General features: G+C 42.1%; 1 protein-coding gene across 1 annotated transcript in view; it reads right to left on the bottom strand.

The window, feature by feature from the left end:
- The window catches only part of LOC142766081 (uncharacterized), a gene marked incomplete at its 5' end in the record, with an annotated part of 29,940 nt that extends 16,130 nt beyond the window's left edge, over positions 1-13,810 (bottom strand). The window contains 2 exons of the mRNA XM_075867917.1: positions 1,884-2,412; positions 13,337-13,810. Of these exons, the coding sequence (XP_075724032.1) occupies positions 1,884-2,412; positions 13,337-13,810 (1,003 nt within the window). The remainder of the gene's footprint in view (positions 1-1,883; positions 2,413-13,336) is intronic.
- Positions 13,811-14,534: the final 724 nt, after the last annotated feature.

A 14,534-nucleotide genomic window follows, 5' to 3' on the forward strand; every position in this document is an offset into this window, starting at 1 on the left:
TGGCTTAGGGGATAGAGGCTCTACCTTATAGATAAGAGGCCAAGCTTTAATTTCAGATAATCTTATCGTTCCCACAAAGGTTACTATCACCGATTCGGTAGGTGATTTTTTATTGTCAACCAGACGCGTGCACCTGTATACTGACACTGCACCTGCTACCGAAAATAACTCAAGAATTTCTGCAGGGGTCAGGCTCGTATCTACACCGTGGACTATGCCTTTCGAACATGCAAGATGCGCTGGAATAAACGGGCTCACCGGCTGCGTTGCAAATTCGGAACAATTGAGAAGCTCTCGGACGCACTCCTGATCGGCAGAGCAGCACAAAATACCACCACGACCGAAATGCTGGACCTCAGTGATCTTTTGAAAGTGTGTTGTGGCTTTCCGAAGCTCCATTTGAATCATCTTCGGGTTCTTCACAGGTATCGTACCTCCACTGGTCGGTACCAAAGCCACGGGGACGTTGATAACCCCACTGCAAAGAAAATAATCAATCGGCCAATCCTTGGCCGGTATAGATGCTAGCCAAGGAGAAGGCCCTTGGCCAGGTGAAGAAACCGACATCTAAATAGCCTGAGTCGCTTGAACTCAGAAAATCATATGGCACAAACCACAAACAACTGCCAAAAAAGCACTAAAACCACAAAGAAGCAAACGTTAAACTCAAGTGCAATCCCGCCGCCCGTCGTTCAAGCCGTTCCAACCCGTGAGCAGCAGCGCAGAACCATGCGCTTATGCACATGGTTGACACAGTCCTCTTTTAGGGGCGAAGCTCCTTAGGGCGTGGGCTGTGCGTCCCCTGTAGCCTGTATGTAGCCACCTCTAGTTTAGTTCTTGCAGTGTTCACTAGATGGCGGTACCGTCCCCTGTATGTAGCCACCTCTAGTTTAGTTCTTGCAGTGTTCACTAGATGGCGGTACCGTCTCCTGTATGTAGCCACCTCTCGTTTAGTTCTTGTAGTGTTTACTAGTTGGTGGTACTTGTAGCTGATGATGAAAAGATGCAAGATGTTATAAACTAGAAAGCGGTACTTGTAGTTGATGAAAGACGCGAGATCTTATAAAATAGGAATGATGTAACATATGGAGCTTGTCATTGGTTGAAGGCAATCGTTCGATTTAGTGCGGCGACGTACGCTAGGGGGAGCGATGTAATAAAATCGAGTGGGCAAAATGTAACGAGGATTCATGGTTTACCAGGTTTACCTCCGGAGCTTCGCCCACTCATCATCATTCACTTCGTGGATATGGCGGAATTTTTTCTATTGGCACGAAGCCATATACCTGTGCCTCCTGCAGACTGTTGAAGGCTGTCTCCATCACACAACATGGTTGTGTAGCCGAGCCCATGTCTCTCTAATGAGCGGCCAAATAAAATTTGTGCTGCTTCCACCTCCATTTGTCCTGGCTTACTGGGGGTATTCTTTTGGCAAGTGTGACCAGCTAGCCACTCGGCATACCTTGGGTTGTCCTCCTTCGGCCCTAGCTGGCAGCCCAAACAAAAGTTCGATAGGACGACGAAGTCGAGCACATAACCCGTGAATAGTTCAATCACGGTCCCTACACAAATATGGGATGAGTGGCCCCTAGTCAGCCAAGACCCATCAAAGGAAACGGCGATATTTCCAGCATTTCCATAGTTGAGTTCGGAATACACCGTTTTCACGGTGCTCGCGCAGTCGTCAATAACGCGCGCGGCAGGGTTCATTTTCAATTTCACATAATCCTGGTATGTCTTGGTGTGCAGGCCTCTCCGAGAAATAGTTAGGGCGGAAAAAATATCGTTTAGCGCAGTTTGCCCGTTTCCTGTGCTCATTGCCGCGCTGCGCCCCCCCCCCCCCCCCCCTGCTCTCGGCGAGCTCCATACGGTCCTCAGTTCACCGCACTCGTCACATGTGAGAACAAGTTTCGCGGCTATGCCATATTCGCGGTCTTCCTTGGAGATTCCGCCAGGCCCGCCAAACACACCGCACTTTATACACTGAAGAAGTTCGTTGATCAACTCTAAGCTAACGACGGCGAGCGGCGTACCAGGCGTTGCGGCTCCATCCGAGTCTCGAAAAAAAGACCGCTTGCGTTTTGTGGCAGACTTCGATGAAATATCTTGCAGAACATCGCGCACACGACACTCGATGGCCACTTTTTCAGCGTCAGAAACCAGGGGAGTGTCGAAGCGCACAGCTCTCGTGTGATATTGGGACGCGGCTATCGTGTCCGCGATCGCGGGTGCCGCGGCGGTGATAGCGCTGGCACAGCCTGCTTCTTCCGAGTTCTCGGCGGCAGAAGGTCTCGCTGGTGATAAGGTGCGGGCTCTCAGACGCCGTTTTCGCCCTTTTCCAAACGCATGAGCACTCCGAAACTTCCGATGACCGCCTGCCATTGCACCGAATGCACAGCCGTTGTTAGGCCCCTACGCAAAATGGCGGCTTGCACGCCGCTGTCTAGCAGACGAATCCCTTCGCGTCCAATTGGAAACCGGGAATCGCCCCAGGTGACAAAAACGCACCAATGATGTGCGAGTATTAGGTTTTTTATTTTTTAAGCGCGATAGCTGCGTTGTTGCTAGACGAAAAACGTTCTTCTGCTAGGAACAGATCATAGAAAAATGCGTTTTTAAAATGAGATTAAAATGGCCGTGCTACTTGGTGCGGTTCTCGCGCGCTGCGGCGTTGAATACGACCGTTTTTGAGGTGGTTTCGGAAGCGAAAATGGTCATCAAACTGTCTATGCGACACAATAACTCGACAAATACGCATTACAGGGCTATAATATTTTAGGAACAGCTTCCTTAGACCTTAATTATTATGACAAAAAAAAAATACTTCAAGAAATCGCTTTTTCGGAAAATTATCGGCCTCCCATACCCGTGTCTCCCCTTAAAGAAGTTTACAACAGGTTCTATGAAGGTCTCTTATGTCACTTATGCTGTGACAGTGCAGCATGTGTAGCCTGTGGTTCCTTCATTTAGAATGCCGTTCAAATACCTGGAAGTAATACAGAGCTTTGATGTGGCAGCTCTACTACGTGGCCACGCGTGTGCATCTTCAGTTCGAAATTTTTCGAGAAGATCTGAGGGCACAACTGACATTTATGACCAGTGTGAATCGGCAGGTGATTGTTTAATGTGCCCAGTTGGGAGAAGATTTGGGAGCAATGGTCACACTTATACGGCCGGTCACCCGTGTGGATGCGCAAATGAGCGGTCAACGCTTGTCTTTTTTTAAAGCTATGTGAGCACTGGCAGCATTTGAACGGTCGCTCACCCGTGTGAACACGCAGGTGATCGTTCAACGCGGGCTTTTGTTTGGAGCTCTGAGGGCATAGATGGCGCTGAAACGGCCGCTCGCCTGTGTGAACCCTGATGTGTTGTGCCAGATGCAAGCGTATATTGGTCTCATAGTTGCAGTAGTTACACTGATAACGGCGTGCCCAATGAGACTTCCCGGTTTCTGTAGTTGCTCAAGTATCACTTTTCCTAAAAAAAAAAAAAAAAAACGAATTGAATTCTACATTTTGATGCAGCAATGCCACTCTGAGGATAGCGGTCATGCCGTAGCAGAAAAAATGTGGATTAATTTAGAACCATGCTGGGTTCTTTTAGATGTCCTCCTAAATGCAAGCACACACGTGATTTCACATTTCACTCACACTGCGATCCAACCACGATAGCTGTAGCTATGAAATTTAACACTAAAGAAACGAAAGCTAACTAGTGTTGAGTGGCACTTCCTCAATAAAAAAAAGGCTTGATAAGAACCTCAGAAGCAAGGTATAGCTGGTCAACCTTTTACATATTCGTTCGACATCTAAATGCGATTGCTGAAAGATATGTTAGGGAAGCATAGGCATACTGTTACTGAGATAATGCATTAGGCTTAATCACCTGCATTTCACTATCTTGCAGCAGCAACGTAATACCGCCTGAGTTGTTTTCGCAGATGTAATTTTGCCTCAAAAGACAGCATATCATTATGTACAATACTATGAATATAATGGACCACAAAAAAGTGCTTCTCATTCTTTCAGCACTAAAGCCGAAAGTGCGGGCATTTATAGCTATAATAAATTGATGAAAAAATTACAAAAAAGCAGAATTGAAAAATATTAACCAGATTCAAAGACCATTTCTAAATGATGGTTTTTTCTTTTAAGCCATTGTAATAACAACTAATAATGCTTCTACACATAAACTTTAATGAGCACAACTCAGTTCATTTGGATCCCCTCAATTAAAAATGCACCAGTAAATGGACAAGATATAATACGTAAGCATAACAGAAATAGACAAACCCACACTGCTTGGAAGAAAAGCACTCAAGGTATAAGTTATAAATATGTGAAATAGCTGTAAGATACAGCCAATAGCAAACAGTAAGGTGACGAATATCAACGAAAGGCAGATAGCAGGAGTTCATGTGTGACGTTCATCTGTTAGTGTTCTTAAAATGCTCCAGTATTTGGCGACACCGACCTAAATGAAGAAAAGTGGATGAGAACATTGCCAACAGTAAATAATCAACAGAGCTTTTCCGAATATATAAAGTAAATCTTCATTGCATTTCAAGCCCGAGCTGGTTATGTTGCTTGAACTGGCTTGTGAAAATTTATATTGCCAGCTTTTACTGTACAAATTTCTGAAACATAAAATTTTCACCTGTATCATATGTGCCTGAACAATACACTTCCTCAGGACTTTGTTCATAAATCACAAATTACTGTTGTGCTGCACATCTATATGCAAAACATTTAAGAAGCTTACAAGGCGAGGTGCTGCCTGAGCTCTGTTCACCTACAGTAGTAACAGATTGAAACGAAACATCAAAACATAGCAAGCTGTATTTGAAACTGCTCGAAATAACCCCATAATGTTGCTACAAATCCAGCCAACAAAGGTGGTCAAGGCTCCGATACAAGACATCAAGAGAATAATACACTGATTTGACCTAAATTTAAGCCTTTGAAGACATAGAACAAGCATTAGATTAAGCTTCAACTGGTGTGCTTCCTCCAGCAAGCACTGTACATCTGTGAAAAAGGAACCATGTCACTTTCACACAATCTGCTCTGTTAAGCACAATATATCTGGTCAGTATCCTTAAAAAATGGTTTGATTTTAGAGCCTGCCTTTACCATACACTGTCTGCACTACTCACTTTGCCTTATCACGAGGTAAGAATATGAGTCGAACGTTGCACCACGCCCCACTAGCAATCCAACGTGACGGATGTGACGCACACACGCTTTTTGTTTGGTGTTTTTGACATTGCCATCTGTTAGAAAGCATGTAGCCACGTAAATATTGAACACCACCCATTGTCTTGGAAGAAACGCCACATGAAAAACTGCCGTGTTTCCAGAGATCCAGACTTTAATAACCAATGTTGAATGTGCTAGACAGATTCAGCTCTGCTTCGAGTGCTTACTTGCATCTTAGGAACACAGGCTTGTCCAGTGGGAAGGTCACAGTCACACTATGAGAAATAAAATCAGATGGTTACCTGGATTATCCGGATGAATATCACAAGATGGGAAGCACGAACGGAAAGAACCAACAGAAAGATTGAGCAGCAAAATTAAAAAACTACGACAGGGTAGGCAGGAGATCATAGGTCGGAGGTCTTCGTTCTGCAGTGGAAGTAAGCTCGGCTAAATATTGGGATGTTAACAACTTTACGTTTCAGGATTGCCTGGTACGAAAAAATTCACATGATCACTCATGCATTCACCTAAGATAACCCACAACGTTAAGGCCTGATTCTTCATTTTCTTCTCATTATATGGTATTGATCTCCATTCCTCTTCTAATATTGAAAGCCTACTTGTGCACCTACAGTAGTGTTGCATTGCTTGCAGGGTAGGCCCGCTTTAGAACAAGAGGCGATGTCACGTAATATGACAAGATAGCGACGTCACAACTTTTTCGCAATATGTGACATGATGACGATGTCACATGATATGTCATTAGGCAGCTGTTGATGCCCGTGAAATGGGAAAAACGTCACCAACCAGAGCATCACAATAGTCAATGCCAACATTGAAGTTAAAAACAAACCGAGAGTGTCCATAAAATTGCTACCACAGTTAAAGATACGCATCAACCTGTCTGATCACCACGTGTTTCTGTTTGTGGTCTCACAACACATAAAATGACTGGTCTTGTTTTTCATATGAGATTTTACATATACCATACCTTCTATTCCTGCAGACAGTTGGGTGCAGTAAACTAAAATTTGAATTATGCTCCATTCTCATCCAGCCACCCAGCTGTGTATTTTCATAGACTGCAACGAACAAGCTCGCCCTTGTGCTTCAAGGAAATCGCTTGTAATAACATAAAAACGGCAATTTACGACGAGGATATATTATAAAAAAAAAGAAGTCAATTTCATACACGCAGTGCCCTTGCCACTTCATAAACATGTAAGGCGAGTGATGCTGTGCCACAGCAACACTTTTACCCCGACAAAGCCCATGGTAGGTCAAATGGTGCAGCAGAGATTAAAATATTGACAAAATGAGTCTCTGTGTGGTCAAATGTTCTGATTTTATTGCTTAAGAACAATTTCTCTTATGGCCCAGCAAAAGCATCACGACCAAAGTGGGGTTAATCAATGGGGAGAAAGAAAGCTAGCGGCATTACAGTATACCTACAACAAAAATTTTTAGTACAGGAAATAGGTACGTGAAATCGCAATCTAAGCCAATGACAAACAATCAAGTATATTAAAGCCACCACTAGTTTCATTAAAATGCTAATGACTTGATTTACTTGGAGTGCAAGCAGTGAAATACAGAAGATGCATAGTAGAAAAAAGGAATTTATTTGGGCTAGGGAAAAATATTACAAAACAAAGTATCAAACCAATATGTAGGTTCTCGATTCAAACTCTCAAAATTAATACAAAATGTACACCTACACAGCTGGTGACGTACTTTGTGGTATTGTGGTGCTTTCTCTTCTCTTATGTTCAAGCGAGTTGTTTAGACAATGCTTTTACAGCCGACAGTGCAAAGTTGTGGTCACTCATAACATTCAATATTGGTTTTTGCTGAGCTTAAAACGTGGAACATTTCACTGGTCAGCAAAGAACACTATACAGAAGCACTAAAAAATACTGATTCTCAATGCATTTTACTTCATGTACAATGATGTTATGGCAACAATACACTAAAATTCCAAAAAGCGCCCCCCTCTTTTCAGGGAGAATCACAATATGCGCCAATGAGCAAGCAAGCACTGCCCCTCCGCCATTTTCACTGCTTCCTTCAGTCTTTTCATACAGACAATGAGGGTGAAATAAAAACAGTGAATGCGTGAATATACAGTACATAATTTTGAAAGAGTTGACCATTGAGAGAGTTCGTGTTTTGACATGTGCGCCTGTCCTCGTCTGTTATTTCTTGTGCGTCCTTTTTAGTTGCACTCTTACGATGGTTTCTACACAGTAAACTGTTTTATTAGAAACATGAGTGTGCATTTTTTTATTCGGAGCAGCTCTTGCACCACCATCTTGAATTTCGATCCACAACAGAGCAGCCCCCCCCTCACCATCTACCAAATCTCGATCATCTCGCGGCTTAGCAAGGGCTGGGGCACTAGTTTGGCATTTCGCAGTAACGATGCCCTTGCTTTCACCGAGAATGTCCATACGATTGTTATCGCAATCAAAGTTTCAAGCATCGTTTTCTCTAAAAAAAAGATACAATGCAATCGCCATGTATCGTAAGCAATCACATATACAAATATAATGCTGAAGATGCCAACGAGTAGCATAACCACAGGCTTCACATCACATCAACTGCTTAAAGAGTGAATGGTTTGAGGCCTTCAACCCAATATGAAGGGCTCAGCTGTAATTCTTTATCCTCAACATCATCCGCCACAGGAACAGCGAAGTATGCAGCTATGTAAGTATATGTAGCGCATTAGAGTTGCCTAGTGGGAGCTCTGCTTCTTTACAAAATGTTATGATTTATTCTGTGGCAGGAACCTTGCAGTAGGTGACTTGACGGATTTGTTTACAACAGGTTCTATGAAGAACCCTCGTCTAGCTCATGCTGCGACAGACCTGCATGTGCTACACAGGCCTGGGATTTTTTTTTTCTAGACTTCAATGCTGTTAAATCATCTGAGCATAATGAAGAGCTTTGATGTCGCAACTCGTCTGTGTGGACGTGCATGTGCACCTTCAGTTCAGACTTTTTGGGGAAGATCTGAGGGCATAGCTGACACTTATAACCAGTGTGAATAGGCAGGTGATTGTTCAATGTGCCCAGTTGGGAGAAGCTTTTGGAGCAATGGTGACACTTATATGGCCGGTCACCCGTGTGGATGCGCAAATGAGCGGTGAACGCGTTTCTTTGTTTAAAGCTTTGTGAGCAATGGCAGCATTTGAACGGTCGCTCGCCCGTGTGAACACGCAGGTGCTCCTTAAACGCGGGCTTTCGTTTGAAGCTCATAGGGCATAAATGGCACTGAAACGGCCGCTCGTCTGTGTGAACCCTGATGTGTCGTGTAAGATCCAAGCATCTATTGGTCTCATAGTTGCAGTAGTTACACTTATAACGGCGTGCCCGATGAGGCTTCCCGGCATCTGTAGATGCTTGGTGGACGATAGACCCCAAAGCTGCACAAAGAAAATAAGTGATGTTGCTCAAGTATCACTTTTCCTTTAAAAAACAAGGAATTGAATTCTACAATTTCATGCAGCAATGCCACTCTGAGCATACAGATCATGCCATATAGAGAAAAGTGGATTAATTTAGAACCATGCTAGGTTAATATCTCCTCCTAAATGCAAGCACACACATGTTTTCACATTTCACTTACACTGCGATCCAACCACGATAGCTGTAGCTATGAAACACTAAAAAAACGAAAGCAAACTAGTGTTGAGTGAAACTTCCTCAATAAAGAAAGGCTTGATAAGAACCTCAGAAGCAAGGTACTACTGGTCAACCTTTTACATATTCGTTCGACATCTAAATGTGATTGCTGAAGGATTTGTTAGGGAAGCATAGGCATACTGTTATTGAGATAATGCATTAGACTTAATCACCTGCATTTCACTATCTTGCAGCAGCAACGTAATACCGCTTGAGTTGTTTTCACAGATGTAATTTTGCCTCAAAAGACAGCATATCATTATGTACAATATTATGAATATAAAGAAGGGCCACAAAAAAAGTGCTTCTCATTCATTCAGCACTGAAGCCGAAAGTGCGGACATTTATGGCTACATTAAAAAGATGAAAAAATTACAAAAAGGCAGAATTGAAAAATAATGAACCAGATTCAAAGACCATTTCTAAATGATAGTTTTTTCTTTAAGCCATTGTAATAACAACAAATAATGCTTCTACACATAAACTTGAATGAGCACAACTCAGTTCATTTGGATCCCCTCAATTAAAAATGCACCAGTAAATAGACAAGATATAATATGTAAGCATAACAGAAATAGACAAACCCACACTGCTTGGAAGAAAAAGCACCCAAGGTATAAGTTATAAAGATGCAAAATAGCTGCAAGATACAGCCAATAGCAAACAGTAAGGTGACGTATATCAACGAAAGGCAAACAGCAGGAGTTCATGTGTGACGTTCTTCATCCCCCAGTGTTCTTAAAGTGCTCCAGTATTTGGGGACACCGACCTAAATGAAAAAAAATGGATGAGAACATTGCCAACAGTAGATAAGCGACACAGGTTCATCGAATATATGAAACACATTTTCAAATTGCCTTCCAAGCCCGAGCTGGCAATGTTGCTTCAACTGGTTTGTGTCTTAACCACGAAAATTTATATTGCAAGCTTTTACTGTACAAGCCTCTGAAACATCAAATTTTCACCTATATCATACGTGCCCGAACAATGCACTTCCTCAGGACTTTTTTCAGATATCACAAATTAGTGTTGTGCTGCACATGTACACGTCAAAAGCGAAACACATTTAAGAAGCTTACAAAGCGAGGTGCTGCCCGAGCACTGTTCATCTAGGGTAGTCACAGATTAAAACGAAACATCAAAACATAGCAAGTTGTATTATAAACGGCTTGAAATAACTACGTGATGTTGCTATAAATCCATCCACCAAAGGTGATCATGGCTCTGATACAAAACTTCAAGAGAGTAATACACTGATGTGACCTAAATATAAGCAAGTGAAAACAACAGAACAAGCATTAGATGCAGCTTTAACTGGTGTGCTTTCTCTGGCAAGCACTTTACATCTGTAAAGAAGGAACCATGTCACTTTCATATCATCTGCTTTGATAAGCACAATATATCTGGTCAGTATCTTTAAAAAAATGGTTCGATTTTCGAGCCTGCCTTTACCATACACTGTCTGCACTACTCACTATGATCACGACGTAAAAATACGAGCCGAACATTGCACCATGCCGCACTAGCAATCCAACTTGATGGATGTTACACACACATGCTTTTTCTTTAGTGTTTTTGACATTCCCGTCTGTTGGAAGCCATTTAGCCACGTAAATATTGAACGCCACCGATATTGAACGCTTTAACCAATGTTGAATGTGGTTGATGGATTTAGCTCTGCTTGGAGTGCTTACTTGCGTCTTCAGAGCACAGGCTTGTCCAGTGAGAAGGTTCTGTTATGAGGAAAGGCAGCAGATGGTTACCTAGATCATACGGATGAATGGCATAAGATGGGAAGCATGAAGGGGAAAAGGCAACAGAAAGATTGAGCAGCAAAATTAAAAAACTACGACAGGGTAGGCAGGAGATCATAGGTCGGAGGCCTTCGTTCTGCAGTGGAAGTAAGCTCGGCTAAAAATTGGGATGTTAACAACTTTATGTTTCAGGATTGGCTAGTACGAAAACTTCACATGATAACTCAAGCATTCCCCTAAGATAACTCAAATGTTAAAGCCTAATTCTTCAATTTCTTCTCAATATATTGCATTGATCTCCATTCCTCTTCTATTAATGCAAGCCTACTTGTGCACCTACAGTAGTGTTGCATTGCTTGCGGGGTAGGCCCGCTTTAGAACAAGAGGCGATGTCACGTAATATGACAAGATAGCGACGTCACAACTTTTTCGCAATATGTGACATGATGACGATGTCACATGACATATCATTAGACAACTGTTGATGTCTGTGAAGTGGGAAAAACGTCACCAACCAGAGCATCACAATAGTCAATGCCAACATTGAAGTTGAAAACACACCGAGAGTGTCTATAAAATTGCTACCACAGTAAAAGATTCGCATCAACCTGTTTGATCACCATGTGTTTCTGTTCGTGGTCTCTCAAGACATAAAATGACTGGTCTTGTTTTTCATAAGAGATTTTACATATACCATACCTTCTATTCCTGTAGACAGTTGGGTGCAGTAAAATAAAACTTGAATTATGCTCCATTCTCATCCAGCCACCCAGCTGTGTATGTTCATAGACTGCAACGAACAAGCTCTCCCTTGAGCTTCAAGAAAATCGCTTTTAATAACGTAAAAAAGGCAATTTACGACGAGGATATATTATATAAAAAAAAAGAAGTCAATTTCATACACGCAGTGTCCTTGCTACTTCATAAACATGTAAGGCGAGTGATGCTGTGCCGCAGCAACACTATTACCTCGACAAAGCCCATGGTAGGTCAAATGGTGCAGCAGAGATTAAAATATTGACAAAATGAGTCTCTGTGTGGTCAAATGTTCTGATTTTATTGCTTAAGAACAATTTCTCTTATGGCCCAGCAAAAGCATCACGACCAAAGTGGGGTTAATCAATGGGGAGAAAGAAAGCTAGCGGCATTACAGTATACCTACAGCAAAAATTTTTCTTACAGGAAATAGGTACGTGAAATCGCAATCTAAGCCAATGACAAACAATCAAGTATATTAAAGCCACTAATAATTTCATTAAAATGCTAATGACTTGATTTACTTGGAGTGCTAGCAGTGAAATACAGAAGATCCATAGTAGAAAAAAGGAATTTATTTGGGCTAGGGAAAAATATTACAAAACAAAGTATCAAGCCAATATGCAGGTTCTCGATTCAAACTCTCAAAATTCATACATTATGTACACTTACACAGCTGGTGATGTACTTTGTGATATTGTAGTGATTTCTCTTCTGTTCAAGCGAGTGGTTTAGACAATGCTTTTAGAGCCGACAGTGCACAGTTGTGGTCACTCATAACATTCAATAATAGTTTTTGCTGAGCTTAAAACGTGGAACATTTCACTGGTCAGCAAAGAACACTATACAGAAGCACTAAAATATACTGATTCTCAATGCATTTTACTTCATGTATAATGATATTATGGCAACAATACACTAAAATCCCAAAAAGCGCCCCCTCCTTTCAGGGAGATTCACAATATGCGCCAATGAGCAAGCAAGCACTGCCCCTCTGCCATTTTCACTGCTTCCTTCAGTCTTTTCATACAGACATTGAGGGTGAAATAAAATAAGTGAATGCGTGAATATACAGTACATAATTTTGAAAGAGTTGACCATTGAGAGAGTTCGTGTTTTGACATGTGCGTCTGTCCTCGTCTGTTATTTCTTGTGCGTCCTTTCTAGTTGCACTCTTACAATTGCTTCTACACAGTAAACTGTTTTATTAGAAACATGAGTGCGCATTTTTTTATTCGGAGCAGCTCTTGCTCCACCATCTTGAATTTTGATCCACAACAAAGCAGCCGCCCCTCACAATTTACCAAATCTCGATCATCTCGCGGCTTAGCGAGGGCTGGGGCACTTGTTTGGCATTTCGCAGTAACGATGCCCTTGCTTTCACCGAGAATGTCCATACGATTGTTATCGCAATCAAAGTTTCAAGCATCGTTTTCTCAAAAAAAAAAAAGATACAATGCAATCGCCATGTATCGTAAGCAATCACATATACAAATATAATGCTGAAGACGCCAACGAGTAGCATCACCACAGGCTTCACATCACATCAACTGCTTAAAGAGTGAATGGTTTGAGGCCTTCAACCCAATATGAAGGGCTCAGCTGTAATTCTTTATCCTCAACATCATCCGCCACAGCAACAGCGAAGTATGCAGCTATGTAAGTATATGTAGCGCATTAGAGTTTCCTAGTGGGAGCTCTGCTTCTTTACAAAATGTTAAGATTTATTCTGTAACAGGAACCTTGCAGTTGGTGACCTGAGGGAGTTGTTTACAACAGGTTCTATGAAGAACCCTCGTCTAGCTCATGCTGCGACAGACCTGCATGTGCTACACAGGCCTGGGGTTTTTTTCTTCTAGATTTCAATGCTGTTAAAGCATCTGAGCGTAATGACGAGCTTTGATGTGGCAACTCGTCTCAGTGGACGTGCATGTGCACCTTCAGTTCAGACTTTTTGGGGAAGATTTGAGGGCATAGCTGACACTTATAACCAGTGTGAATAGGCAGGTGATTGTTCAATGTGCCCAGTTGGGAGAAGCTTTTGGAGCAATAACAACACTTATATGGCCGGTCACCCGTGTGGATGCGTAAATGAGCGGTCAACGCGTTTCTTTGTTTAAAGCTTTGTGAGCAATGGCGGCATTTGAACGGTCGCTCGCCCGTGTGAACACGCAGGTGGTGCTTCAACGCGGGCTTTTGTTTGAAGCTCTGAGGGCATAAATGGCACTGAAACGGCCGCTCGTCTGTGTGAACCCTGATGTGTCGTGTAAGATCCAAGCATCTATCGGTCTCATAGTTGCAGTAGTTACACTTATAACGGCGTGCCCGATGAGGCTTCCCGGCATCTGTAGATGCTTGGTGGACGATAGACCCCAAAGCTGCACAAAGAAAATAAGTGATGTTGCTCAAGTATCACTTTTCCTTTAAAAAACAAGGAATTGAATTCTACAATTTCATGCAGCAATGCCACTCTGAGCATACAGATCATGCCATATAGAGAAATGTGGATTAATTTAGAACCATGCTAGGTTCTTTTATATGTCCTCCTAAATGCAAGCGCACACGTGTTTTCACATTTCACTTACACTGCGATTTAACCACGATAGCTATGAAACACTAAAGAAACGAAAGCAAACTAGAGTTGAGTGACATTTCCTCAATAAAGAAAGGCTTGATAAGAACCTCAGAAGCAAGGTATAGCTGGTCAACCTTTTACATTCGTTCGACATCTAAATGCGATTGCTGAAAGATATGTTAGGAAAGAATAGGCATACTGTTGCTGAGATGATGCATTAGACATGATCCCTTGCATTTCACTGTCTTCAGGCAGCAACTTAATATCGCTTGACATGTTTTCACAGATGTAATTTTGCCTCAAAAGACAGCATATTATTATATACAATACTATGAACATAATGTAGGACAACAAAAAAAGTGTGCCTCGTCCTTCAGCACTAAAGCTGAAAGTGTGGGCATTTATGGCTACAATAAAAAGATGAAAAAATTACAAAAAGGCAGAATTGAAAAATTATGAACCAGATTTAAAGACCATTTATAAGCGATTGTTTTTTCTTTTGCCATTGCAATAACAAATAATGCTTCTACAAATAAGCTTTAAAGAGCACACAACTCAGTT

The sequence above is a fragment of the Rhipicephalus microplus genome, chromosome 6 (assembly GCF_043290135.1).
Source record: "Rhipicephalus microplus isolate Deutch F79 chromosome 6, USDA_Rmic, whole genome shotgun sequence".
Classification (NCBI taxonomy): Eukaryota; Metazoa; Arthropoda; class Arachnida; order Ixodida; family Ixodidae; genus Rhipicephalus; species Rhipicephalus microplus.